This window comes from Aspergillus campestris (assembly GCF_002847485.1).
Source record: "Aspergillus campestris IBT 28561 chromosome Unknown P168scaffold_4, whole genome shotgun sequence".
Taxonomy (NCBI): Eukaryota; Fungi; Ascomycota; class Eurotiomycetes; order Eurotiales; family Aspergillaceae; genus Aspergillus; species Aspergillus campestris.
In genome coordinates, this window is record NW_020194339.1 from 1,249,988 (window position 1) to 1,274,273 (window position 24,286).

General features: G+C 52.1%; 8 protein-coding genes across 8 annotated transcripts; 4 read left to right on the forward strand and 4 right to left on the reverse strand.

The window, feature by feature from the left end:
• Positions 1 to 361: 361 nt before the first annotated feature.
• Positions 362 to 1,786, reverse strand: P168DRAFT_289185 (uncharacterized protein). The gene is made up of 2 exons (XM_024836941.1): positions 1,745 to 1,786; positions 362 to 1,455 (listed from the first exon to the last, which is right to left on the reverse strand). The coding sequence occupies exon 2, from the start codon at positions 1,453 to 1,455 to the stop codon at positions 565 to 567; it is 891 nt and encodes a 296-aa protein (XP_024694340.1). The 5' UTR covers positions 1,745 to 1,786; the 3' UTR covers positions 362 to 564.
• Positions 1,787 to 2,629: 843 nt separating this feature from the next.
• P168DRAFT_130193 (uncharacterized protein) lies at positions 2,630 to 3,267 on the forward strand. Its single transcript, XM_024832678.1, has one exon. It carries the CDS (start codon positions 2,745 to 2,747, stop codon positions 3,123 to 3,125), a length of 381 nt encoding a protein of 126 aa, XP_024694341.1. The 5' UTR covers positions 2,630 to 2,744; the 3' UTR covers positions 3,126 to 3,267.
• P168DRAFT_289186 (uncharacterized protein) lies at positions 2,850 to 4,701 on the forward strand. The gene is made up of 4 exons (XM_024836942.1): positions 2,850 to 3,256; positions 3,501 to 3,516; positions 3,660 to 3,940; positions 3,998 to 4,701. The coding sequence occupies exons 1-4, from the start codon at positions 3,203 to 3,205 to the stop codon at positions 4,502 to 4,504; spliced, it is 858 nt and encodes a 285-aa protein (XP_024694342.1). The 5' UTR covers positions 2,850 to 3,202; the 3' UTR covers positions 4,505 to 4,701.
• Positions 4,702 to 5,436: 735 nt separating this feature from the next.
• Positions 5,437 to 10,341, forward strand: P168DRAFT_266452 (putative RNA helicase/RNAse III; the record flags this gene model as incomplete). Its single annotated transcript, XM_024834972.1, has 7 exons — positions 5,437 to 5,553; positions 5,607 to 5,635; positions 5,798 to 5,846; positions 5,942 to 6,194; positions 6,317 to 6,464; positions 6,552 to 7,619; positions 7,671 to 10,341. The coding sequence occupies 7 exons, from the start codon at positions 5,437 to 5,439 to the stop codon at positions 10,339 to 10,341; spliced, it is 4,335 nt and encodes a 1,444-aa protein (XP_024694343.1).
• A 94-nt stretch (positions 10,342 to 10,435) lies between these two features.
• P168DRAFT_266455 (uncharacterized protein) lies at positions 10,436 to 12,042 on the reverse strand. Its single transcript, XM_024834973.1, has 3 exons — positions 11,827 to 12,042; positions 11,533 to 11,768; positions 10,436 to 11,458 (listed from the first exon to the last, which is right to left on the reverse strand). Exons 1-3 carry the CDS (start codon positions 11,848 to 11,850, stop codon positions 10,561 to 10,563), a joined length of 1,158 nt encoding a protein of 385 aa, XP_024694344.1. The 5' UTR covers positions 11,851 to 12,042; the 3' UTR covers positions 10,436 to 10,560.
• A 1,663-nt stretch (positions 12,043 to 13,705) lies between these two features.
• P168DRAFT_280637 (uncharacterized protein) lies at positions 13,706 to 14,860 on the forward strand (the record flags this gene model as incomplete). Its single annotated transcript, XM_024835881.1, has 1 exon — positions 13,706 to 14,860. The coding sequence occupies one exon, from the start codon at positions 13,706 to 13,708 to the stop codon at positions 14,858 to 14,860; it is 1,155 nt and encodes a 384-aa protein (XP_024694345.1).
• A 2,166-nt stretch (positions 14,861 to 17,026) lies between these two features.
• Positions 17,027 to 20,818, reverse strand: fphA (putative sensor histidine kinase/response regulator; the record flags this gene model as incomplete). Its single annotated transcript, XM_024833328.1, has 3 exons — positions 17,027 to 17,341; positions 17,420 to 18,007; positions 18,050 to 20,818. 3 exons carry the CDS (start codon positions 20,816 to 20,818, stop codon positions 17,027 to 17,029), a joined length of 3,672 nt encoding a protein of 1,223 aa, XP_024694346.1.
• Positions 20,819 to 22,471: 1,653 nt separating this feature from the next.
• P168DRAFT_130309 (uncharacterized protein) lies at positions 22,472 to 23,781 on the reverse strand. The gene has a single exon (XM_024832679.1). The coding sequence runs from the start codon at positions 23,489 to 23,491 to the stop codon at positions 22,562 to 22,564; it is 930 nt and encodes a 309-aa protein (XP_024694347.1). The 5' UTR covers positions 23,492 to 23,781; the 3' UTR covers positions 22,472 to 22,561.
• Between the last annotated feature and the right edge of the window lie 505 nt (positions 23,782 to 24,286).

Genomic DNA, 24,286 nt, shown 5'->3' on the forward strand with positions numbered 1-24,286 from the left:
CAGGAGACCGAGTCAAGTCCATTCCGTACTCTGCTTGGCATCGTGGTGCGTGGACTATACTATAAAGCTGCCTTCTCCTGCCGTTCTTCTACCCACCCTTCGAAGGTTTCCTGACTGGTACCAAACCCGAGGGACTTTTTGCCATTGGGTTGGATGTTCTGTGAATATGAATGACTGTGTTCTGAATTCAGTCAATGTATAGGTAATAGGACTGAGCTAGACACAAAGTTTAATCCTGAAAGATGGCTATAGCATACTCCTTACATGGACAACTACAGCCATACGTTGGAGCCCCCCGACTTCAGCTTTCTATGATGCGAAGCGGCCATTGAGGATCGAAGTATTCAATTTCCAACCTGCTAGTAACAACCCTGTCCTAACGGTAGTGAAGAATGGGCAAGATTCTTGAGAACTAGAAGGCCATAAATCATGAATCAACAACTAAGAAGCAAAAAAAGAAAGAACAGAAGAACAGAAAATACAAGATACAAAATAGAAAATAGGTTTTAAAACAGAAAGGAAAGGCGAGAAACAAGGACCGTGTCCCTCACCATTGTCCTGGAATCAAACCGAACGGGTACAATGCAACAAGACAGCCGCCGGGAGTACGATATCAGCTTCGTTTCCACGAGGCGGGCGATCGAGCACCGCATGGAAGTCCAAGACAAGCGGGGTGCCTGAAATTCCTGCAGGGCTAATGACGACTTCCTGGGCTACATAGGGTTGCTGGAGATTGGCTGCCTGCTGGACCCTTGGAGGCGGCTGTGTACGTATTTGATCAATCCTCAACCTTGTGAGCGGTGATGGAGTGCCAGGAGGTGCTAGTTGCCATTTTTGGATGATGATCCTATGACCGGTTCGGTTGATGCTCAGGACCAGGACAATGCGGGTTGCTCCCAGAGAATTCTCAAACCACCAGCGAGCATCTTGCTGGAGGCGCGCAAGAGACTCGGCAACCCCGGTCTCAATCGCCACAGTCGGCCAACCATGGGGTCTACCTGCAAGGGGTTGTCGGCCGGCAGGCCACAAACATTGATCCGGCTGCTTTGCACGCTGTCCACCCGGCACCTCGTGGGTCGTGGTTCCTCCCATCATAACATCGGGGGGGGGAACGCCCATGCCGGCGCAATTCGCTCTAATTTCGTACATGAGCTCAGTTGTGCATGCGTCATGCTCAGCTGTAGGAATCTTGACAACGGCAGAAGTACCATCCAAAACCAGTCGAACGCTGACACCGATGAGATTATCTTCGTCCAGAAGCCGCTTGCGCATGCTTTCCGGCAGTCCAAGAATGAGGATGTACTGATTTCCACTTCCATCTCTCTCCAGGATCTCACGCACGTTGTTAATGACCATTCTCAAGTTGGCGATGCTATGGTAATGCACGCGCACATAGTCTGAGGGTAGATCGTTCATGATACCCCATGATCCGTCAGCGCCCCTGGCTTGGGGCATCTTCACTTCAGCGTCAGTATCAGCATCAGATCCATGGTATGAGATTGTTGACATGTTGACAAAGTGGGCACAGGTTTCTTAGATGTTGAGAGGTAAAGCCAAGTTACAATATGTATGATGAAGAGACCCTTGGTATAGGACGAGAAGCAAGGAAAAGATGGACCAGATGAAGAGAATCCAGGATGGAGGGGATGAAAGGAAGAGATAGCACAGATGAAGAGTATGAACATCAGTGAATATGTGAGAAGTGAATATGTGAGAGCCATTTAACAAGAATAACTTAACTTACATCTTGAGATAGAAGAATCTGATCACTTATAGTTATTTCTGTAAATATAATCAATCACTGAAGAAGACATGATAAATTATGAAATCCTATATTTCTTTTGAAGATAAAGTTACTTTATGACCTAACATGTGACTTGGTATGAATGTTAACATCAAGTACTCTGTATATATAAGATCTTTATGATACAGACGAGATTTTTTCCTCCTGAAGATTATTAAATCATCTAGAGATGGAATTCTGAAACTTCGGAAATTCCATATTGATACAGCCAACGTGGTTGTCTGATACTCCAGGTATATTAGCTGGCTTACCTATATAAAGTAGACTCTCTATTTTGTTGCCTTCCTAAGGATTCCTCCTTAGCCGGCTTATTCCTTATCTTGTATCTGCATATGAGGCTATGTATACCTCTTGATCATGTGGTTAGAGATATTGACCCATTGAACTAAATAAAGACATGCAGCATTGTTGCCTGAGGTTGCAACCTGACCAAACACAGCTGACTCAGACCCCCCTTAGTCAGATGTTTTGTCACCATCCCATTCCGGAAGCCGGAAGAGCTGTATCCATCTTGGCTGCATACTGTTATTGACAGAGCCGTCCCTGATGGAGTAGATTCAATCAGAAAAAAGAACATGGCATGACCGGTGAATCATCATGTTTTCCACAGTCATCGAAATCATGGAAAGACTGGAATGATTGGAAAGAAAGGCCGCCGAGGTGAGGGGTTGACGCTTGGACCGGAAAGACGTGGAAGATGAGGTGGGATGACTCAGCACTGCTGTGGATCAGTCATCTTTCCGTCATCGTAGATTACCATTATTACTGGTATTATATTTCAATACACTTACATAACAGATGTAGTTGTCTATCATGGTTATTATCAATGAGTAAGATCATAAAGTTGAAAATAGTAAAAATCATAGCATTTATATGATGTATAGACAAATATAACAGAAGGTTGATCCAAGATGGTCAGAATGATAACTGATCAACTGGAATGTCGGCAATGTCGGTCACCGATTTCAACTTCCGTTTTCCATGGACGGTTCAGCCACTGTTACCACATTCCCTTCGCCCACTTTTCTTTCCCCCCCAGTTTCCCTCTCGCTCTTCTCCCTCCTCTCTTTCTCTTTTTCTGACTGATATTTTAACTAATCCTTCTTCCCCCCCCAAAATCCTCTCCTGCTTACGAGATCACCACCCAAACCCAGTCATCTTCATAACAATCCTTAGTCTGCTTAGTACTCACGCAGCTAATTCCCCTCGAACTGCTTACCTCATCGCTGCTCCTTGTCTATCAATCGAGATTCCCCCCAGTATTGGATCCTTTGCTGTCTTCTCCTGGATATTGTCCTTTTTTCTAAAAATCCCCGACTGATTTCAGCCTTCCTCGGCCTGAATTGGTGGTGATCCGTGTCTCGGGCGCGTCCTCTACGTGATTGTCCATACCTCTCGATGCAGCCTACACTAGCTCCGGCGCCGCATCCAAGCATGCAAACTTCTGCTCAGGTAAGCAACTGCTTCTCCTCACGGTTTGTCATCAGATCGCCCTGCCCACCCCGGAGTGATGGAGCTCTCTGTATACCGTCGCGAGCCATCGCGATGTCCACTCCGGGGGTGGCGACGGTGACGTGACGTGGGAAATAACTCCCCGTCGGTCGCGACCGTGCTCCGGACCCGCCCAGCTCCGGTCGCGTCGAACGGAGGGGCTACACGCAGTGAAGAAGGTCGATGCTAATTGTTTACTTTCTAGGACCATGCGGATCAGGGTACGTGATGGATCTTCCTGGCCGTTTTGTCGGCAATGGGGACGGAGAACGCGTTGCAGCGGAGCCACTCTCCGTCGACGCTGACCAGCCTCGGCTCCTGGTCACCCTGGGAAAATCAAAAAGCTAACGCGACACCTGTATAGTGCTCCATGATCAGCTCCTAGCTGCTCATCAGCACCTGTCCCACCCTCAGCAGGCGCGACCGCAACCCCAAGCTCAACCGCCGCCGCACATGCAGCCCAACGCGGCCAGCCCTCGCGATCAAAACAACATTGACCCCGCTATCTCGGGAGCCACCATGCTCGCTGGACCCCCCCAGACTCCTCCCCAGCCGGAATCCGTGGGGGGTCCCGAATCGCCCAAGACCTACGGCAAGCGACCGTTGTCGACCTCCAAGCGGGCCGCCCAGAACCGAGCGGCGCAGGTACACAGCCCCCCTTTTTCCCCTCCTGGGTGCTTCATGGCTGACTGATCCACGCAGCGGGCGTTCCGTCAACGCAAGGAGAGCTACATCCGGAAACTGGAGGAGCAGGTCAAAGGCTTTGACGGCATGTCCGACCAGGTGAAAGGCCTGCAGAATGAAAACTACCAGCTGCGCGAGTACATCATCAACCTGCAGTCTCGGTTACTCGAGTCCCAGGGTGAGGTTCCGGACCTGCCGGCCAATATCGATTTGAGTCAGTCCCGCGCGGACATGCCCATGCCCCCGGCGGGCAACGCGCACGGCGGTGCTCCCGGCGCTCCGGCGCCCCCGCCGAATGCCCAGCAAAACCCGCCCCCAAATCAGACGGGCGGCCCGAACGACGCCATGAACTCGTTGAACCGCATCGCGGTCGCGGGCCTCGGCATGCGGAAGCACCCCAACGAAGAGACGAACTTTATGGGCCATAACTTCCCCGGCGCTCGTCGCCCGCGGAACGACGAAAACCAGACCGATCCGGACGTGTCGAAGACTGAGCCCCCGTCTGGCTTGCCGGTCGTATCATGAGGCGACCTCAATCTCATGTATTGATCTTAATCACGCTCATGCTTGTTCTTGCTGGCCTATGCTTTGATTCCGCTTTCATCATTTACCATTTCTTTCCTCCTATTTATTCCATTCGTGTATCTCAATCCCGGTGTATGGCGCGATTGCTTTTCGGTTTTGATTCCGGCCCTCGGAGGGGAGCGGTGTTTGGCTTTTGTGGTCCGGACTTGAAAATGCCACTTTTGCTTTGCCTTTTGAAGCTTAGATACAGATGGGAAACCACGGTGGCTGTCTTTTAATAGCTCGGATGTTTTCTTCTTACGCTTCGTTTCTGATATTTGGGCCGGAGTAGTACTTAGTCAGTTACTTAGTATGGGAGTTATTTACTGGTGAAGTTCCGCTGCGCCTAGCATGTTATCATGGTTTCCATCTTTATAATCTATCATCCATCTTCTAAGGTAGTTTACTTCTTGACCTATCTGTGTAGAACAAGAACCCTATGGTCTGGATCCTTTGCATATGATAGCGGGATCTCCCATGTCAATCCCACGTGCTGATGGACCAAGATCCACTCGTTGATACAATAAGTATAAGCCAACGTGCTACTTTGTACATACTATGAATACAAGATTAGGCATGATCTGCAGCACGAAACCAACAGTCTAAACACAAAGACCAGCCAAGCACAGTGAACAGACAACCCAGACGCATTAATCTCCACCCATCCATCATCCACCAGCGCAAACAAAGGCGGTGATGATAAGAGCTAATCCGATAAGCAGCTCTCTCGATTTACCCCACATAGACAACCAAGACTCTCACTTCTTTCATCTCCATCATCCTTGATTTCTCCCACCCATGATATTTGTCTCTAGCGACTGAGATAGCATTTAAAATACTAGGGAAATTTGTTTGTGTGTGTGTGCCATTTAAGTGGCAGCCTGCACCGCAGAATGGCTTCTTCACCCATCTCCATCCCCGCTAGCCCTTCTGCGGCGCCCCTCTATAAACCCCGGAGTTATCAGGTTGAGATGTTGGAGGAGAGCTTGAAGGGGAATATTATCGTTGCGGTGGGTTTATATCTTAGTTCTCTTTCTGATTATAGGCAAGCTGACAGTTTCAGATGGATACGGGGAGTGGAAAGACTCATATGTACGCGCCTATATGTCAATGGATATATTACTGTCCATTTTACCCCACACTCCCCCGCCGCCGAGGGTCATAGTCGCCCACCATGTTATCCAAAGGCTTTTGACTCCCACCCAGACTGTACATATAATATAATTATCTTGTCTGCTAACACAATAATAACAGAGCCCTCCTACGCATTACCCGCGAACTCGAAAGCTGCAACCCGCAAAAGGTGAGACAGCTAGATAGACTGACACATATACCCCGGCCTAAGCTCAATATTTGATTTCATTCAAGTTAGCTAGCTAACCCCCTGTTACACCATAGCTGATATGGTTCCTGACACCTACTGTCGCCCTCTGTCTCCAACAGCACCGCGTCATCGCGGAGAACTTACCCGCTGTGCGAGCGCGCACCCTCACTGGCTTGGACAAGGTCGAGCTCTGGACTGAGCAGGCTATTTGGGATGCGGTCCTCAGTGATATGCAGGTTGTTGTTTCTACGCATGCTGTGCTGGCTGATGCGATGAGCCATGGTTTTGTGAGGATTGCGCAGTTGGGGTTGATTGTTTTTGATGAAGGTGTGTCATTTATTTTTCTTGGGTTCATGTTGAGGCGCTACCTCTCCCTTCCACTTCTTTTCCGGACCTCTCTCTTGGACTCTTCTGTGTATAGGCCGGAGAATGATGCTGATTGACTTTAGCTCACCATTGTATGCGGCGTCACCCGGCAAATAAGATCATGCAGGACTTTTACCATCCTGCTTTGGCGAAGCTGGGGAGAGATGCTGTTCCGCGGATTCTAGGCTTGACGGCTAGTCCGGTGAAGAAGTCTAGTCATCATGAGTTGCTGTAAGTTGGACTGTTCACATTATCTTCTCATCCTGTCTACAATGAGATATCGCTGCTTTTCGATGTACCGGAGTTGACTGTCAACAGATTAATCGAATCGAACCTCGACTCCGTCTGCAGAACACCTCGCACCCACCGGCTCGAGCTACTCAAGCATGTCCACCGGCCTCAACTCCAACCACTCTGGTACCATCCCTATAGCGAACCGGAGCTTGGCATCCGGAGCGAGACCCTCCGGGGCGTTATCCACGCTTGGGAAACCATGGACATCGAGAACGATCCGTATGTCAAGAAGTTGCGCCAGAGCCCGCTTGAAGGACAAGCACTGAAGAAGGTGCTGCTAAAACGGAAAACGTACTGCACGGAACAGCTGAGGAGGTTCGTCGACAAGAGTCGCCACATCTACGAAGAGCTCGGAGAATGGGCCGCCAATTACTTCATCTACGCATCAATCGAGCAGCTGACCGCCAGGGTCGGCGATGCAAGTCTAGTGCTAGACTGGACGGACGAGGAAAAAGTCTACCTGGTCGAGCTGATGGCGCGAGTTCCCGTCCCAGATATGAATACGGATGATTTCCCAGTCTCGGCCAAATTCCAGTCCCTAATAGACTTCTTGGATAGCGCCAAGGGCGAGGACTTCTCGGGGATCATCTTCGTAAAGCAACGCGCAACGGTCAGCGTGATGGCGCATCTGTTATCTATCCATCCTCGAACGAGAGACCACTTCCGCTGTGCTGCCTACGTCGGCTGGTCCGGCGGCGGCGGCCGCAAAGATATCCTGGGAGAATTTCTCAGTGCTCAGATGCAGCGCAGTACACTGGACGAGTTCCAGAGCGGCACCAAGAACCTTATCGTGGGCACGGATGTCCTGGAAGAAGGCATCGATCTTAGTGCGTGCAGCGTGGTGGTGTGCTTTGACAAGCCGCCAAATCTGAAGTCGTTTGTGCAGCGGCGTGGTCGTGCGCGGCGGAAGGAGTCTACTTATGCTATTATGCTCCCTGTGGATGATGAGTCTGCGGATCTGGTTAAGTGGCAGGAGCTGGAGAAGGCCATGATTGAGGCGTACCAGGACGAGCAGAGAAAGCTGCAGGAGGCGTTGGACTTGGAGAATATGGTCGAGGTTGTGAAGGAGAGGTTCGAAGTTCAGTCTACTAGGTAAGATGAGGTTCCGCCGTGATTTACAGAACCACACTAACGAAATTACAGCGCCTTGCTGACTGCAGACATGGCCGTGGCTCACCTGTACCACTTCTGCGCCGTCCTCCCACAACAAACGTACGTTGACAACATCCCGGAGTTCTCCTACGAGACCAACGATGCGGGATTCTTGAAAGGAACAGTCACCTTACCGACTTGTGTGCATCCGCGCGTGCGCCGCACTTCAGGCGAGAAGTGGTGGCAGACAGAGCGCGCCGCGTTGAAAGAAGCGGCTTTCCAAACCTACAAATCACTCTACCACTTTGGGCTGGTCAACGATAATCTGCTGCCACTGACGGACAAGAAGGAGCTTGGAATGGGTGATCGTTCTGACTTGCCTTCCATGATGGATGTCTTGGAGCAGTACGATCCGTGGGCGGACTGGGCTCACTCGTGGTCGGCGCCTGATGTCCATCGGACTCGTATAGTCGTGCGATCTAGTGAGAGCGGCGACCACAAATTATCGATGACTCTCACCGTGCCCACAGTGCTACCAGAACTTGATCCACTGACCCTATTTTGGGACAGTGATACTACGTATGAGTTGCTGTTTGAGGATACCAAGCGCGTGCCTGCATTGACCGCCGACGACAAGGATGAGATGGAGAACATCACTGCGTTGTATGTTCAGGCGATCTCCCGCCAGCAGATCGCTCCTGGACGGGACTACATAGCTCTTTTTGGGCCCGACATGCCGCGAAACGAACTGGGGAAGTGGTTATTGGAGAATCAAGGAGCCGAGCCTGCTATGGATGTATACACCCGACAAGGCGAATTCGAGACGATGGGTGTCATTCGGGACTCGGCGGCTTACAATGAGCCGCTGCGGTTCAAAAGATGGCGTGCGCGCAAAGGGGAGACCCTTGAACTGGAATGCGATACCCTTCCCCGGCGGAAGAACTTCCTGAAGCAGCAAACTCTGGCTACTAATGCCCCAGTTGAAAACGCTGCAGAAACAGTGCCGGAAAGCTCCCGAAAGGTGCGCCTGGTGTCCGCGGACCGATGCACAATAGACCGGCTTCCGTATTCGCAGTCTTTCTTCGGCCTGTTCGTTTCTAGCGTCCTCAGTACACTCGAAGCGAAGCTGGTCGCGACCAAGCTATGTGAAACCATCCTACGAGGCATCGGCTTCAGCGGCACCCAGCACATCATCACAGCCATCACGACCCCATCCGCGCAGTCTTTAACGAACTATCAACGCTACGAGTTCATCGGGGACTCGGTCCTCAAATTCACAGTCTCCTGCCAGCTCTTCTACGAGCACGGCAACTGGCACGAAGGCTACCTCTCCCAAGGCCGCGACGCATTCGTGCAAAACTCCCGTCTCGCCCAAGCAGCCCTAGACACAGGCCTCGACGCCTTCATCATCAGCAAGATGTTCACCCCGCGCAAATGGACCATCCCCCTCATCTCCTCGAAACTCCAATCCACAACCCCAACCCAGCGAAAGCTTTCCACCAAAGTCCTCGCCGACGTCGTCGAGGCCCTCATCGGCGCAGCCTACATCGACGGTGGCTTCTCCAAAGCCCACGCCTGCATCCAGCGCTTCCTGCCCGGCGTCGACGTCGAAAAGCTCGACATCCCCGCCGTCCCGCTGCACCTCCCGCCCAAACCAGACGCATACACCGTCGACCCTCGCCTCGAGCACCACATCGGCTACTCCTTCACCAATCCCTCCCTCCTCATCGAAGCCCTCACCCACCCCTCCTGCCAATACGACTCCTCCACCCAATCCTACCAGCGCCTCGAATTCCTCGGCGACGCCGTCCTAGACATGATCATCGTCGCCGCCATAACAGCCCACCCCGTGGAAATCTCCCCCGGCGAAATGACAAAGATCAAACACGCCGTCGTCAACGCTAACCTCCTCGCCTTCCTCTGCATGGAATTCTCCTACACACAGGAAACCACAACCGCTGAAATCTCCCCCTCTCCCCCTCCCTCCACCTCTTCCCCCACCCCCACCCCAAACATAACCGTCCAAACAAACACAACCAACCTCTCCCTCTGGCACTTCATGCGCACCCAAAGCCCCGCCATAAAAGCCGCGCGCGAAGCAGCCCTCACCCGCCACAACACCCTGCACACCGAAATCTCCACCGCCCTCCACTCCTCCCCCAGCTACCCGTGGCTGGCACTGTCGCGCCTCAACGCGGATAAATTCTTCTCCGACATCATCGAGAGCATCCTGGGCGCGATATTCGTCGACTCGGGCGGCGCGCTGAGCGCGTGCGAGCGGTTTGCGGAGCGCCTGGGGCTGATGCGTTATTTGAGGAGGGCGTTGGTGGAGGGGGTGGGGGTTGTGCATCCGAAGGATGTGGCGATGAGGTTGGCGAGGAGTGCGGTGGGGTTTGAGTTGAGGAGGGTGGTGGCGGAGGGGGATGGGGGGGCGAGTTATAGGTGTGTGGGGAGGTTGAATCCGGAGTTGAATGGGGAGGGGGAGATGGAGGAGGTGGTTGTTGTGGAGGGGTGTGCGACTGGGGAGGAGGCGGAGGTTAGGGCTGCGTTGGAGGTTGTGGGGTTGTTGGAGCGGAGGGAGAGGGAGAGGGAGAGGGAGAGGGAGAGGGAGAGGGAGATGGCTGGGGGTGGGAGTGGGAGTGGGGAGGATGTGGTTATGGGGGAGGGTGATGCTGCTTTGGATGTGGACATGGGGCTGGCTGTAGATGGATTGATTGATTAGAAGTGGCGGAATTGTTGGAAGGTAAATTTCTATGAGAGAGGTAAATATTTCATAATGTACAGATATCATGATGATGAAACATCATATTATATGTAGTTCGAGTAATAAGAGATACTATGGCGCAGGTATCATATGGCTATCTATAAACAAACCCAGCCATGCAGGATGCAGTTGAACAGAGTATATGGATACTACAGATTATCGTTGCATAAACATCCACTAGCCCTTCTTTTTACCCCGTCCCCGTTTCCCCTTCACACTCGGCTCCGGCTCTTCTTCCTCCTGGTCAGCCTCTGCGTCTGACCCCCGCGACTCCACCAAGTCATCCTCACTGCTCGTCACCATAACCCCATCGTCCGTGCCATCTCCTACTGATACCGCATCGGTCTTCGAGACTGGCTCCCACGCCGGCTCGGCAGCCTCCTGATGCTGATCTTTGATTCCAGCCAGAACTTTACTGGCTTCGCTCTTCTCGGCGTTCCACGCTCCGCACCCGCAGCATCGCCAGCGGCCTAGCTCCTCCAGCGATTTAACGCCCGGCGGCGCCTGTCCGTTGACCAGGCGGCACGTGCTGCAGATCAGCACCGTGCGGTTCTTGGGCTGCGTTTCGTCTTCACCGAGTAGCACGTCGAGGAGGCGGTCGTACCAGTGCGACTGTTCGACGTACTGTGGGGCACTAGGGAAGGCGTTGGGCGCGAAGCCTGGATCATCGAAGGCTGGTGAAGACTGCGGAGGAGGGGAATTCGGTGACGGTATCTGTTGTGGAGGGAGGGGTTGTTGCTGCTGAGGGGTGGACGGGCCCTGCGGTGAGGGGCGGCGGATGTTGGCCGTTGGTGGCGGGAGAATCCCGGTGCGCTCGACCGGGGGTTGCTGTTGCTGAGATCTCTGCTTGGGGGAGGGCTTATGGCTGTCATCACTGCTTTTTGGGCGTGGTTGCTGCTTCGGGGAATCGCCGGCGTACTTCTCGAGGAGCTGCTGCGTGGAATTATACTTTGTGGCGGCTTTGAGTTTTTCGATAGTCTCGTCGCGTTGCTTTTGGAGCTCGTCCAGGTAGCGTTGAGTCTTGCTGATTCGGAAGTCGTAGAAGCGGGTGGCGAGGGCGCGAACGGCGTAGATCCTGTTGGTTACACCGGTCAGTACGAAAGGGGGTACAAAAGGGGGCATTGGATTGTGGGTGGGGGAAAGGCGTACACGACCGGACCCCCGGCAATGGCGGCATATTCGGCGACTCCCCAGTTCTGCCAACCTAGAACTAGAGCTAAGATGATGGAGTAGAGAAGGTAGGCGAATGTGGTGTAGAGCGTCCAGAGGGCTTTGAAGCGGCGGGCATGTTGGCGGGTCGTGTCCAGACGGGTGGTGGACTGGGTAATCTTGGAGGAGAGACTAGCGAGAGTCTTTTCGAAAAAGGCGGGGGAGTTGTCTTCACCCTGAGGAGAGGTCAGTACACTGCAAACGGGCGATCGGTGCGATCTCTTGCCGACGGACCTTGAAGGGCCATAGGGAGACCATGGCGACGGTGGCTTGATCAGGATCTCATCGGAGTACCACGGGCGACATTATTTGTTAAACAAAGGGAAGAGCAAACGAAAGGGCGAAACTAAAATTAAGAAAAAGAAAGGAGGGGAAGGTGTCGATCGAGACAAGGTTGGGAAAGCGAGTGTGAGGGTGACAGGTAGAAAGAAGATGATGATGAGGTTGAAGATGTGGAGACGCAGAGTTGAGACAAGGGAGAAGCAGAGAAGCTGTCAGCCGTCACGCACAGACCACCTGACTCTCTCCTTCAACTACAACTACAACTACAACTACAACTATTACCACTACATACCCTTAATCTGAATGATAACATTTCTCTTCTTTTCTCTTTTCCTCTCAGCTGGTTGAATGGGTATTTTCCTGTCCCCAAGTCTACCCAGCATTAACCTTGATGTATATCCACCCTGTTGTAATCGACCAGGATGTCGAGATAGCCTCCAGGGGCAGTGCCATGCTAGTATCATTCTTACAACCAATGGCTGGTTACTCGAATATGACACTGTCTATTTGACGATCATCACATGCAGACACCATCCTGCATGAGGGCCCCTGCACTGGATGACCCCTGGGTTGATCTGCTCCACAGCGAGACTATCAAGTTCACCCTCATTAGACCCAACACCATGGTCAAACCATTGAGTAGTCCGAGATCGACCATGCAGCTAACCCATGGTATTGATATCACACCTTCCATTATGGTGGGAGAGGGCTCTTTGGTTCTCGTGCAGTGGTCGCGAAGTTACCCGCCCCCCCGCCCCATGTGCGGCGAGTTTAGTCGGACGCAAACCCTCCCACCGGTCAAACGAGTAGAAAAGCCTCTGACATTAACATATTGCTCCATGCAACCTTGACATCGATAGCGGGGACCCGAGAACAAAGAAACGATCACTGTGCGCAGACGGAGGCGTTCTCAAGGTTGGCCAAAGCGCCACAAACTCCCGCTAGACGCCAGTCACACCCATCAAACCAAACGAGATAGATGCATCTGGCTCTGAGTTTGCCTCCTTTTCCTTTGTTCTCGGTCTCGAGTCAGGATGTCGAGGGTTCCGGTCTCGGTGGGGCCAGCGTCACCTCTCCCCCCCGCAAACCATGGTTTGTTTGGATCGTTGCCGTGATGGGGAACGACAACCCCGGTCCCCGCCAAAAAAACACGGGTACTGACTGAATTCCCATGGCCTGTACAATCCGACATTTCCCTTCAATAGATGGGATCTCGAATGCAATTATTACGTGCAGGCCGTGCGCCTATACTCCCCGTCAGGCATCATTGCCCGCCATGTCAAGACGGCATATGTGTAGTTACATGGTAGATGGGATTACCATGTTCAGTAGGCTTTCTCTTTGGTCTTATCTGCATTCGTTTCTATTATCTCAAGGGGTTCATCTGTCAATTACCTTTGCGAGCTGTAACCTTGCGCGCCGGATTAGGTCAAGTCAATCAACGCCCTGAAAGGATTAACTTCGACTCGACCGTGTCTCTTCCCTTCTCATCAAGCGTCCATGGGCTCGGCTCAGCCCAGCAGCTAGGTGCCTCGACTCGGGGAGAAGGTCTGATTCTCAGATCGTGCAGGGACTGACTCGTGAATGGTGGATGTTAATTGCGGTGGACGGAACCTGTTCGGTCCAGAACCCCCCATCTCCGTCAATTGGAGGGGGAATAGGGTGGTCGATCTGGCTTTGTTCCCATTATGGGGTACCGATCTGGTTCTTTCTTGGTTGACTTGCCGTCTCTACTTATTTCCAATATATCTATGGCTGATCTCCTTATGAACGTACAAGCCCATCACATTTGTTTTCATCATATTTTGGCATATTTTGATGAACAGTTAAAATGGCCACCACAATCGCCTATGGGGCAACCCGCAGCATGACGCTGGTCATCACGGCCTTGCTAGCCATCGCCATGTACAACTGCCTCGTATTGTATTTCTGGATCTTTTTTTTCTACAAGCGCTACCAAGGAAAATACTTCTGGATCATGATCGGCGCAACCACCGGTGTCCTTTGGTACTCCGTCTTTGCTACATTGATCGGCTTCCAGGTCGGCTCGGCCAAGGCCAACGTTGTCATGCAAGGATTCGGCTACGTCTTCATGACCACGGGCGTCGCCCTGATCCTGTACTCGCGCCTCGACCTCGTCACCAAGGGTAAAATCGTCACCTTCGTCCTGTGGATGATCATCATCACCACCTGCGTCATCAATATCCCGCTAGCGGCGCTGTTCGCCGCCGCATTCTGGACGAAGAAGGTAGCCACGGTAGCCTTGGTGTTCGAAAAGATGGGGATCTTATTTTCTTGCATTCGTGAGTTGATCATCACAGCCATCTTCATGTGGGAGGCCAAACGCAACCTCAAGTCCCTGCTGGACGCGAAGGGCAAGGAAGGCAAGCGCATGTTTTACAGCCTGATGACCGTGCTGGTCGTCGTGATCTTCCTCGACGCATCCATCCTCGTCTGCAACTTTGCCAACTACAAGCCCATCAAGCTGGCCTACGGCGGTATCACCAACAGCGTCAAGGTGATGATGGAGTTCGCTATACTCAACCGTCTGATCAGCCTCATCCAATCCCCCACCATGATCTGCCAACAGGGGATCCCCGAAATTTCCCTGATAGACAACACCAACGCCAACGATACCCGCAGGAATTTCTTAAACGCCCAAAACAGAAACAGCGCCTCCCACCAACAGCGCAATACCCCCAGCCCATTTTCCCCCGGGAGCGGCCTTCCCGAAGGCCCAGACGAATACAAACAGCGCCGCAGCAGCGACCCCGACTCCAACCCAGACACAGTAACCTACCGCCACGAGGAGTTCCTGGAACCGTCTCCTCAAGAACAGTACCATGCCATGTCACGGGAAACGACAGACGCTACCCTCGCAGCACCCGAACGGAGTCTATCGTGGGATCATATCACGCATAGCGGGTCTAACGGGAGCACGGAGGCAGGCTCGAGCAGTAAGGAGTCGCCGTTACAGATGGTGTAAAACTTTGTTATTTGATTTTACGGCGGATACCTAATCATCGCTGGCGATATTGTGTGAATTTTTAGATTTTGTATGGTTTATGATATTCGTGGAAAGACTACTGTGTATCTGTACTCACGTGTTGGATAACTTAATATTGAGCGGACGCTCCTCAAACCCAGATTCTACACCTGTATAGTACAAACACCTATAGACACCGCCAGTAGAGGATTACCAACCACACAATAACCACATAGCCAAGATACAGCACCCCGGATCAAACAACACCGACAGCCAAACTACCCACAAACCCCTCTCTCCCTACAAGGACTCGACTAGATTCAAAAGCAGTGCAATACAGTCACACAGATTCGACACGAACGCCCCCTCTTCCCCAGACCCACTGTTCCTGGGGTTACTCAGTACAGGACGCCCATGCAAGGAACAAAGAAACAAAGCAAGGTATCACACCAGGCACTGCGCCATCCAACAGCAGGATTACTTAGTTGGGAAGGAGGAAGTGGAGGAGTAGGATTTTGTGAAGTGAATTACGTACAGAGTAGAGGGTGTGGAGTACTCTTTTGAATATAGTAGGTAGGGAGATAGATAGGTAGGTAAGTAGGGTGATCTATTCACCGTGGATGAATAGATGAACATATGTATATACACAACAGGAATAGTATCACTAGCTAGCTACCTTACCTATCTAAGTTATTGCAGATCACAAGTAATTCATCACTACTCAACTTTCTCCGTACTCTCTACAAAGATATAACGTCGCTTCCAGCCTCCATAAATAATCAGTAACCCCATAGTCATGCAGTGCAACAAAACTAACCCGGATACCCCAATCAACAACTTCTTACCCTAATAGTACTACACCATTTATTTAAGTTCCTGAACCCAAACAAGAGACACACGAAACAGATCCACAAACACAAAGACCCACGGATCGGATGATTAAAAATACATTAATAGGAAAAAAAGGTATTAAAAACTGCCTCCTCGTGTCAGCCACACAATAGTCGCACAATAGCGGGACGTTGTGTCTCCTTCCTGGGAGGGGCAAAGAATAGACGTCTCTTCCTTCTTAACTACTGACCTCGACATTCTCCTCCCTGTAAGTGGGCCTCTTGGGTTGGTTTGGTGTCACGGTGGAGTAATTTGGTAGGTAGGTACATGTCGCAATATAAGATTGGCTACATAAAAGTATTCACAGAGCTCAGAAGTGTCTAGATATCTTTTGTAGCCGAGTGGTAATCTTTGTCACTGTACGGAGTACGTATGTATATATAGATATTTGGTCACGTTGCAGGAGGGAACGCCAATTTGACACTAATCATGTACTATCAGGATATAAGGATGTAGAGAGGGTCTGTTGGAATCTATCGGTCTTGGGTATTCCGAATAGTTACTATACTGAAGGTAGTCTAGCTCTAATAGTCTGTAATCTGTACTAACTATACGGATATAATGCTACGCTATGTTAAACTTTCGGCCTCGGAATCATCGATCTCTTTTTCCTCCGAAGTAGGATCGTGGATGTGGATGTGGATGTGGATGTGTGACTTCGTGTTTGAAGTCTGTTGGGGGTAGATTTTGAATGGATAAAATGAAAGTAAGCTTTCTATTCTGTACTCAGTGGCTGGCTGGCTAGATTTTGATGCGGAACTTTCTTGTTCGCTTTCTTTCTTACTTTCTTTCTTTCTTCTTATCTTTTGCTGCCGGAATAGGACAGAATCAAACAAGGACGGAAGGATTCAACTGATCCAGAGAAAATAAACCAATCCAGAGAAGATAACTAAACCAAGCTATTCTTATGTTATTTATAACAGGGTATTGCCATATAGTATCGTCTAATGTAATAAGATGTGACACCATCAATTGTCACCCATGATGAGAAGACGGATGTTGGTATGAAACATATTATAACTTCGTTATATCGTAGATGAGCGTGTATATAATCTAACAGATTCAACAGCGGCGGGTAGATGTCGAGGGCCAGGCCGCGGCACGTGTGTAACGGGGCTGAATGGATGGATTCAGCTTTTGATTTTCTTTCTTTCTTCCGTTTGTTTGTAGGGTAGGGCAGTATCCCCTCTCTGACACACACTCTATCTCGAGGGGGGAGCTCGAAAGTACCTTCCTAGGGTGGTATGTTTAAGCGCAATCGAATAAAGAAAACGGCTACGTCGGCGGCGTGAACCAGCCCCCCTCTTCCCAGGAGTGTCCGGGGCTGTATGCAACCTCGCGTCTCACGTCGGGATGCTGGAGTGCATCGAGTAATACTTTTAACCGTGTGAAGTTGATGGGCTTCATGATCCACCCGTCGAATCCGGTTTCCATGTACATGGGCGCGTCCTTTTCCGAGAGGGATGCCGACACGGCGAAGATGGGCACGCGGCCGTTGTGCTGTGCTGCATCGGACAGGGGGACTTTGGGTGAGTCGGTTTCGAAGTTTCGGATTATTTTGGTGCAGGTTATGCCGTCGACGATGGGCATCTAGTTGTGGTTATTGGGGTTAGCGTCATCTACTATAGTGTAGGTGGTGAGATGGTTTTTTGGGGGAGTTTGACATACCTGGATATCCATTAGGATGGCATCGTACTGGGTGGGATCCTCGCGGTAGACTGCTGCGCAGTCTTCTCCGTTGACGGTGAGACGCACGGTGTGGCCCGACTTGTTGAGACGCTTTTCTACGATTTTGCCGTTGATGGGATCGTCTTCCGCGACCAAGACGCGAAGGGTGGTTGGGGCGCTTGGCTCTGGCGGTTTGGGAGGCTCCGGGTGGGATGTCGGGGCCTGTTTGGGTGTCGGAGCTGGTTCCTCAGTCGAGGGCGGCAAATCTTTGCGAAATGAGGGATTAGAGGTGGCACTGGGTCGGCGACTCTGCTCGCCGTCCACCAGCACAAACTCGTCGCTGCCTTGAAGCGGCGACGGCGTCTCAATACTTTCGGCTGAAGGGGCTGCTTGGCTGGCGCTGACGGGGTCCGTATTTTCTTCTGCGACGGTGAACTCGAGCGAGACCTGGAATCGGCTGCCCTTCCCTTCTTCGGACCGGACGCTGAGCTGTCCGCGGCTGTTGTGAACGACCCGCGAGACGAGCGCCAGACCCAGGCCTAGGACCCGCTGGTCTTGGGGGTCCATGAGTGCGCGGATAGATTCATGCTCGTCGTTGTCGTTGATAACTTCTTCACGAGCCGGAGATACTTGCTCGAGTTCTTGGAATAGCGTTTCCAGGATGTCTTGGGACATTCCCGTGCCGGTGTCAAGGACTGAGATGAAGATGGTTGCCTTGCCTGGTTCTTGTAAGTCGGGGCAGCGCCACATTTCAACGGTGACGCCTCCGGTTGAGGTGTTCTGGACGGCGTTGGAAATCAAATTCGAGATCGTCTGTCGCACACGCCGCTGGTCGCCCATCACCGTCTTCGGAAGACCCGGATGCGCCACCACCGTGTACTTAAGGCCTTTCCGCTTGGTTTCCGTTTCAAACATGCTCGTCGATTCTTGGAAAACGGTCGCGATATCGAATGCATCGTCCGAGGTGAGCTCGTTTCCCTTCTCGGTGTTGGTCAAATCCAGAATATCATTGATGACGTAAATCAACGACTTGGATGCGGAATACGATTTGCTCAGGTTCTCGCGGGTTTCAGCGTCCAGCGCGCCTTCGAGAGCGATCTCGAGGTAATTCATGACGGCGTTCAACGGCGTGCGGAACTCGTGCGCTGAGTTGGCCAGCAGGATCTTGGTCAAGTGCGATCCCTGCATAGCTGTCTGCCTCTGTTTCCGTACTCGGATAAACTTTCCGTACACCAAGCACAACAGCGCCGCCGTCTCGACTTCTGAGCTCGTCCACTCACGAGATTGGTCGAGCACCATCTCGGTCCATACCTTGAAGCTCGCCCGCGGCTCCAGGTGACCATGGCCAATTTCTTTCTCGTGAGGGTTTCCTCCCCATTTGATCTCCGTCAGTTGGCCGCGACGGAAGAACGCCATGAAATCTCCGCCGTCGGTGGATAACGGCACATACAGCATCCCCGACACGACCTTGAAACCCGGGAGATAGCGTAGATCGGCAAAGTCCCGTTTAATGTTGTGGGATGCGAGCACTGAGTTGAAACGGCGCATCTTGAGATACTCCAACAGCGCTAGTATCTCTTGCGAGTGAGTCGACTCGGTGTTGACATTGCCGCCCAAGAGCTTTGTCTCGCCATGGATACACAGGGCCCCATAATCGGCATCGAACAGCTTCAGTAGGTCGTCCGGCGACGCGACTATGTAGCCAGACGTATCTGCGCTCATGGGCATGGTGTTGATGAGATTGCGCGCCTGCAACTTTGACGTGTACGAGAGACGTTCGATGTTCTGAGAGACCGTGTCCCCGATCAGTCGGCAGATCTTCCGGATGGGGAAGGTGACGCGCATGCCGGTGCCGTAGCTATGGCATGAAATCAACCCCCAGAGGGATGACGGAGAGTTGATGCTGATCGACATGGATGCGCGTACCCCCATGTGGGCCAGGTACTTGAGATGGATCGGTGACATGGCACGGAGATATGTGTAGGTCATATCGAGCGGGTGTTTTAGGTCTTCAAGGGTGCGGCAGACGAGACGAGCCGTCTGTTGGTCCCGATCGTACAGCAAACGCACCCTGTTGATCCGGTAGAGATCGCGCGCTTGCTTGGGGATGTCTGATGCCGGGAAGTGTAGCCCTTTGTAAAAGTCCTTCGAATGCTTGGGATCAAGCAACTCCGACACCACATACCCATTCCAATCGTTATCGAACTGGTAGACTAAAATGCGATGGAATCCGGTCAACGCCTTCACGATCCCCACGGTAATATTAAGCATGCTATCGATACTTTGCGCACGAGTCAGCTGGTCCTGGATTTGCGCGATAATATTGAATACTTCCATGGAGGCGGTCTCTCCCCGCCGTCGCCGCGAGTTGCGCAAAACCCGCAACGGTTGGCTGATGTCCATGGTGCTTTCCGCTAGCTGTTCGGGTGTCGGATTGGCACGCAATGTATCGACCGGCGCGCCCGGAGAGCTTGATACGGATTGGCTAGGCGGATTGAGACGGTCGTCCTCGAGCTCAAACTCACAAATGACGATGTCCGGGTTGACGTGATTGACGTGAACCGCGCACCAGAGCCGGACTGACGGTCCCGTGGGTTTGTTAATCGTTAGGATGAAAACGTCCGGGCCATCGGTCTCGGCATCAAAGCCTTCCTCGCGGACGTACGCAACGTGGTCTAAAAGAGTGTCCGCTTGCTCGTCGGACAAGATGTCACAGAACGACTTCATGGCGAACAGGCTGTTGGGCGAGTGGCCGAGGATTTTTTCCGAGTTCTCGCTCACCACACGAACCGACAATACATCATCGGGTTCCTCCTTCAGGGCAACCAACACACCAAAGCTCTGCACAGCTCCCGGGGTGCGGATCGGCTCGTCTTCGCACTCTTGAAACGACTCGTTGACGCGCCCTGTCACGACAGCATGGCCCCCCTCGGTTAACACGTGCTTGAACCGCGACGTGACGTGACCTTCGGGGACGACCTCTCCATCATTTTCCTGCAACGGATCGCCCTTCTCCACAACCGGGCTGGCGGATTCCGTCGCTGAGGGGGGCGAAAGGGCCGTCCGAACGGCCTCAATGCTCGATGCGCTTACCCGGGAGGACTTCCTGGATTGCGATCGCGATCGCAGTTCGTCCCATGTTCTCGAGTCGATGATTGAGTATGTTTGGGCGCCTTTCCCCGGGGAAGCGACTTCAGTGTATCCTCCCGGCGGGGGGTGTTGGTTGGAGGGCGAGGGCTCGACGGAGACCATCGATCGGACTGGGTAGACCCTGTCTGGGGGGTCGACTTTCAACGGGGGGTGGTGATCAACTCGTCCGTCTCCCGCGCTATGACTCGGGAGATCTGCACTGTCGGGCGGATGCCCCGTCGTCCGGGCACTATCCGACTTGGACTGCATGGTTGGGGATGGGGTTCTTGGCGGATTGAGTAACGCAACAGCCTCACTAGTAGGTAGTATAGACAACTAGACTCATTTGACTGTCAGTATGCAGTTGTCATGATAGTGTAGCCGACACGCACTTTCTTTGGATGTGTGATTCTCTTTCCCCACGGCTGATTACCGCGTGGAACGGCCAATGCCAATCAAAGCTTAGTGGGTGAATGATGAAATATGATAAAAAAGTAGATAGATAAGGACAGTTGTTCTGCTGAAGCAGAACGGTCGTAGAGTTGCCAGTGATGTCAATAAAGAGACGGATGTCAAGCGACACAAATTACAGACATGAACCGGAGAAATTCTCCAGACGTATGATGGGAGGCAAGAAGACGTCTGAATGAGGTTTAGTGAGATCTTCTCGGCTGTGGCCTGAGGTTGGAGAGCCTCGGCCTTTTCGCCAATAACGGATTCGCTTCCAAGGATTCCAGCTCCAGTTCTACTTCCGGCAGCTCCATCCGCCAATCATTTCTCGATATTGGACCTTCAATCCCCAGTATGATATCAGTCCGTCCCGTGGAATAGAAGTTGTATGCAGTTTAATAGATGATGTGAGACGTTGGAGCCAAGAACGTGGTGGGGCTTCACGACCAGATTATCTCATCTGTCGTCCGCGTTGGGGGACGTGGGGTGTGGCGACGACTTTGACTTCCAGCCAATTCACATGCATTTCTGAATAAACATGAATGGGACAAAGCCATATGTGTGGCTGGCTTTCACAAAGGATTAGTTGGCCGCTGGGACAACGCGAGGATGTTAATTGCGGCCGAAGATCGGTGATTGAGGCAGTCGAGAGAGACCCTGCACAACGGAGTTTACCTACGCGTGCCGGTGGCTGGTTTAGCTGAGCAGTTGGAACAATCGCTTGGTCGGGTAGAGTTTTCTGCTCGTTACAGGATCTCCGCGGGACGAGAGCGCAGTATGGAACAGAGGCTATCTCACATTTGCACGGATTAGCTGGAGTCGGGTATCGTCCTCCAGTCGGGCGTAGTTTTCAATGATGCAAGATGCAAAGTGAAGTTCTATGGGAAAAAAGACTGGCAGTATACCGAAATATCAATGTAAGATCAAGTATATATGATATCTTAATACCGCTACGCCAGAACGTTGGCCAACGATTGGTATAGGGCTTAATCTGACTGATATTCCAACATAATAGTATACACAAGAGCAATTGTACACAAACGATCTATTGGAAAGAGGATAATGAGCTATCGACCCCACATGCCCGGCGGTGGTGTACTATATCGTGTAGATATGGAGACTTCCGAAACTTCAACAGTCAATGTCTCACAGACAGATGTCAGCCGTGTTGGCGTGGCATGGACCGCGCACGGCCCGGGGTGTGCAACCAGATACAAATCTCGGGCGATACAAGATCGTATGGAGACACTGGGGCTCGACCGCCAATGGCCGAAGACACCTGATCTAGTCACCCGCGAGCATGTTGGATGCACCCGGTGACTTTTGTCGGGGGGAAGGCGGACGTCCTGGTGGAGGACCGATTCCGAGGAGATCTTGTCCATCGGACACAGAGCTAGCCAGCATGAAACTAATCTGTTCGATCACATCACTCCAACTGGTGAGCATTCGTTTTTCTTTTGTCGTTTTATTTTTACGAATGCAGGGTTTGGTTTAAACCGTCGGATACCACGGAGACCGTGGGAGTGCCATCAGAACTACGGTGGTAACCGACTCCAGCTGATTTCAGCCCAGGTTAACCTCGGACATGGGCCCCCACGGTGATTGGGAGTGAGATTTCGAGGTCTTCGGGGGTCGAGTGACGTCGGCCGTGACCCGGAGCGGATTCACAAAGTTGGGGTAATTTTCCCTATCACTCGAGCTGGATTCGGATGCCCGCTGGTTCACCAGCAGCACTAGCTTCCGAAGAACCGCACATTCGAGCTTGAGTTTGACGCTGTATACGGCGGCCTTGAGGGTGGTCTGTAGGATGTACAAGCCGACGTATTGCATGACGAGGAGGGCGACATCCATGAGGATGATCACCACGTTGATCGTGATCAGCTCGTACATGATGCGGTTGCGATAGGCGTCCCTTGCCGGCCGCAGCCGCAGCAACTTGGCGGTTTCGATGATGTACAAGGCGGATATGAACATCTCTTGCGCACAGAAACAAGCCACTTGCAACCGTTCCATCACGTTGTATCCCCGGATGACGGGTTCGGTGCGGAGGTAGATGGTGGAGTAGGTGAGCACGGTGGTGGGGACGAGGAGCACGATGGTGTTGAAGATGATGAGGTAGAGGACGCCGCGCAGGAGCGTTCGATTCTGGACCAGGAGATGGAGCCGAGAATACAAAACGAAGGACTGACCGGGCACCATGAGATAAAACCCGAGGGTGGAAAGGGTCACTCCCACCCAGATGGGGCCTTTGCCGAAGAAGGCCAAGACGTAGCCGACGGCATGGGGGACGACTCCGAACACGTCGGAAAGCAACAAGGTCCAAAAGTACAAACCGGTGTAGCGATTGAATGTCAGAAGGATGACAGCAACCAGCTCGATGGAATTGTAGAGCGCAACCGCACTGAAACAAACCACGAGTATTTCGACGGCTTCGGTGGCACCCTTGTACCCCCCGACGAGGCCCTCGGGGGGGTCGGAGAGCGAAGATTGCATTGAAGAGATCTCTCCAGATGATTGTTAAACCAGTATAGCAAGGTTTGCGAATCTTATCACATCCCGAGAGCGATATCTATGACGTGCGCAAACACGACCATCACTCCCGAGCCGAACACTAGTCGGTGATATTCTGTTTGTTATAGGGGTGGGATTCGATGGTTCTCGGCGACGAGATCGACCAATCGCAACCTCATTTCCAACAACCCTAAAACAGTCGGTGCTCCGGCGACAATTCCCGAGGCTGTATATCCTGCACGAGGTTTGATGGGGCGGAAAGAACCGGGTGTCGCGGTGCAAGTACTATTGCCGTAGTGGAGTAAAAACGGGAGACCGCCGATATAGAGAAGAGAAAAGAGAGACCAGCGGATTACAAATAGTAAACGATGGGACGGTTTGTAGTGAAGAGGAACGAAAAGAGTGTAGTTGTTCGAACGATTGACAGAGGAAGTAAAAAACTTTCTTGAGGGAGAGAATATGAAAAAAATGATGGCGTTGAACTGTCGATCGGGGGGAAGAGAAGCAGAAATAGTTGGATAAAGTAAGAGACGAAGCGGAGAAAACGTGACCCAGGATGGGATGTGATTGGGAACCTCAGGCTGAAGGTTCCTGGGATCAACCGATACGCGAACGAGCAGACTTTGCTGGAGACGCCACTTCTCAACCTCAACGTACGTCAATCCGGTTACTGCCGAGATCTGCCTCGATCGCTTCACTCTCGTCCGACAGACGGACGACAACGATGACAATTATGCAAGAGATCTCGAGATCTGTGGGCTTGGAAATATACAACAC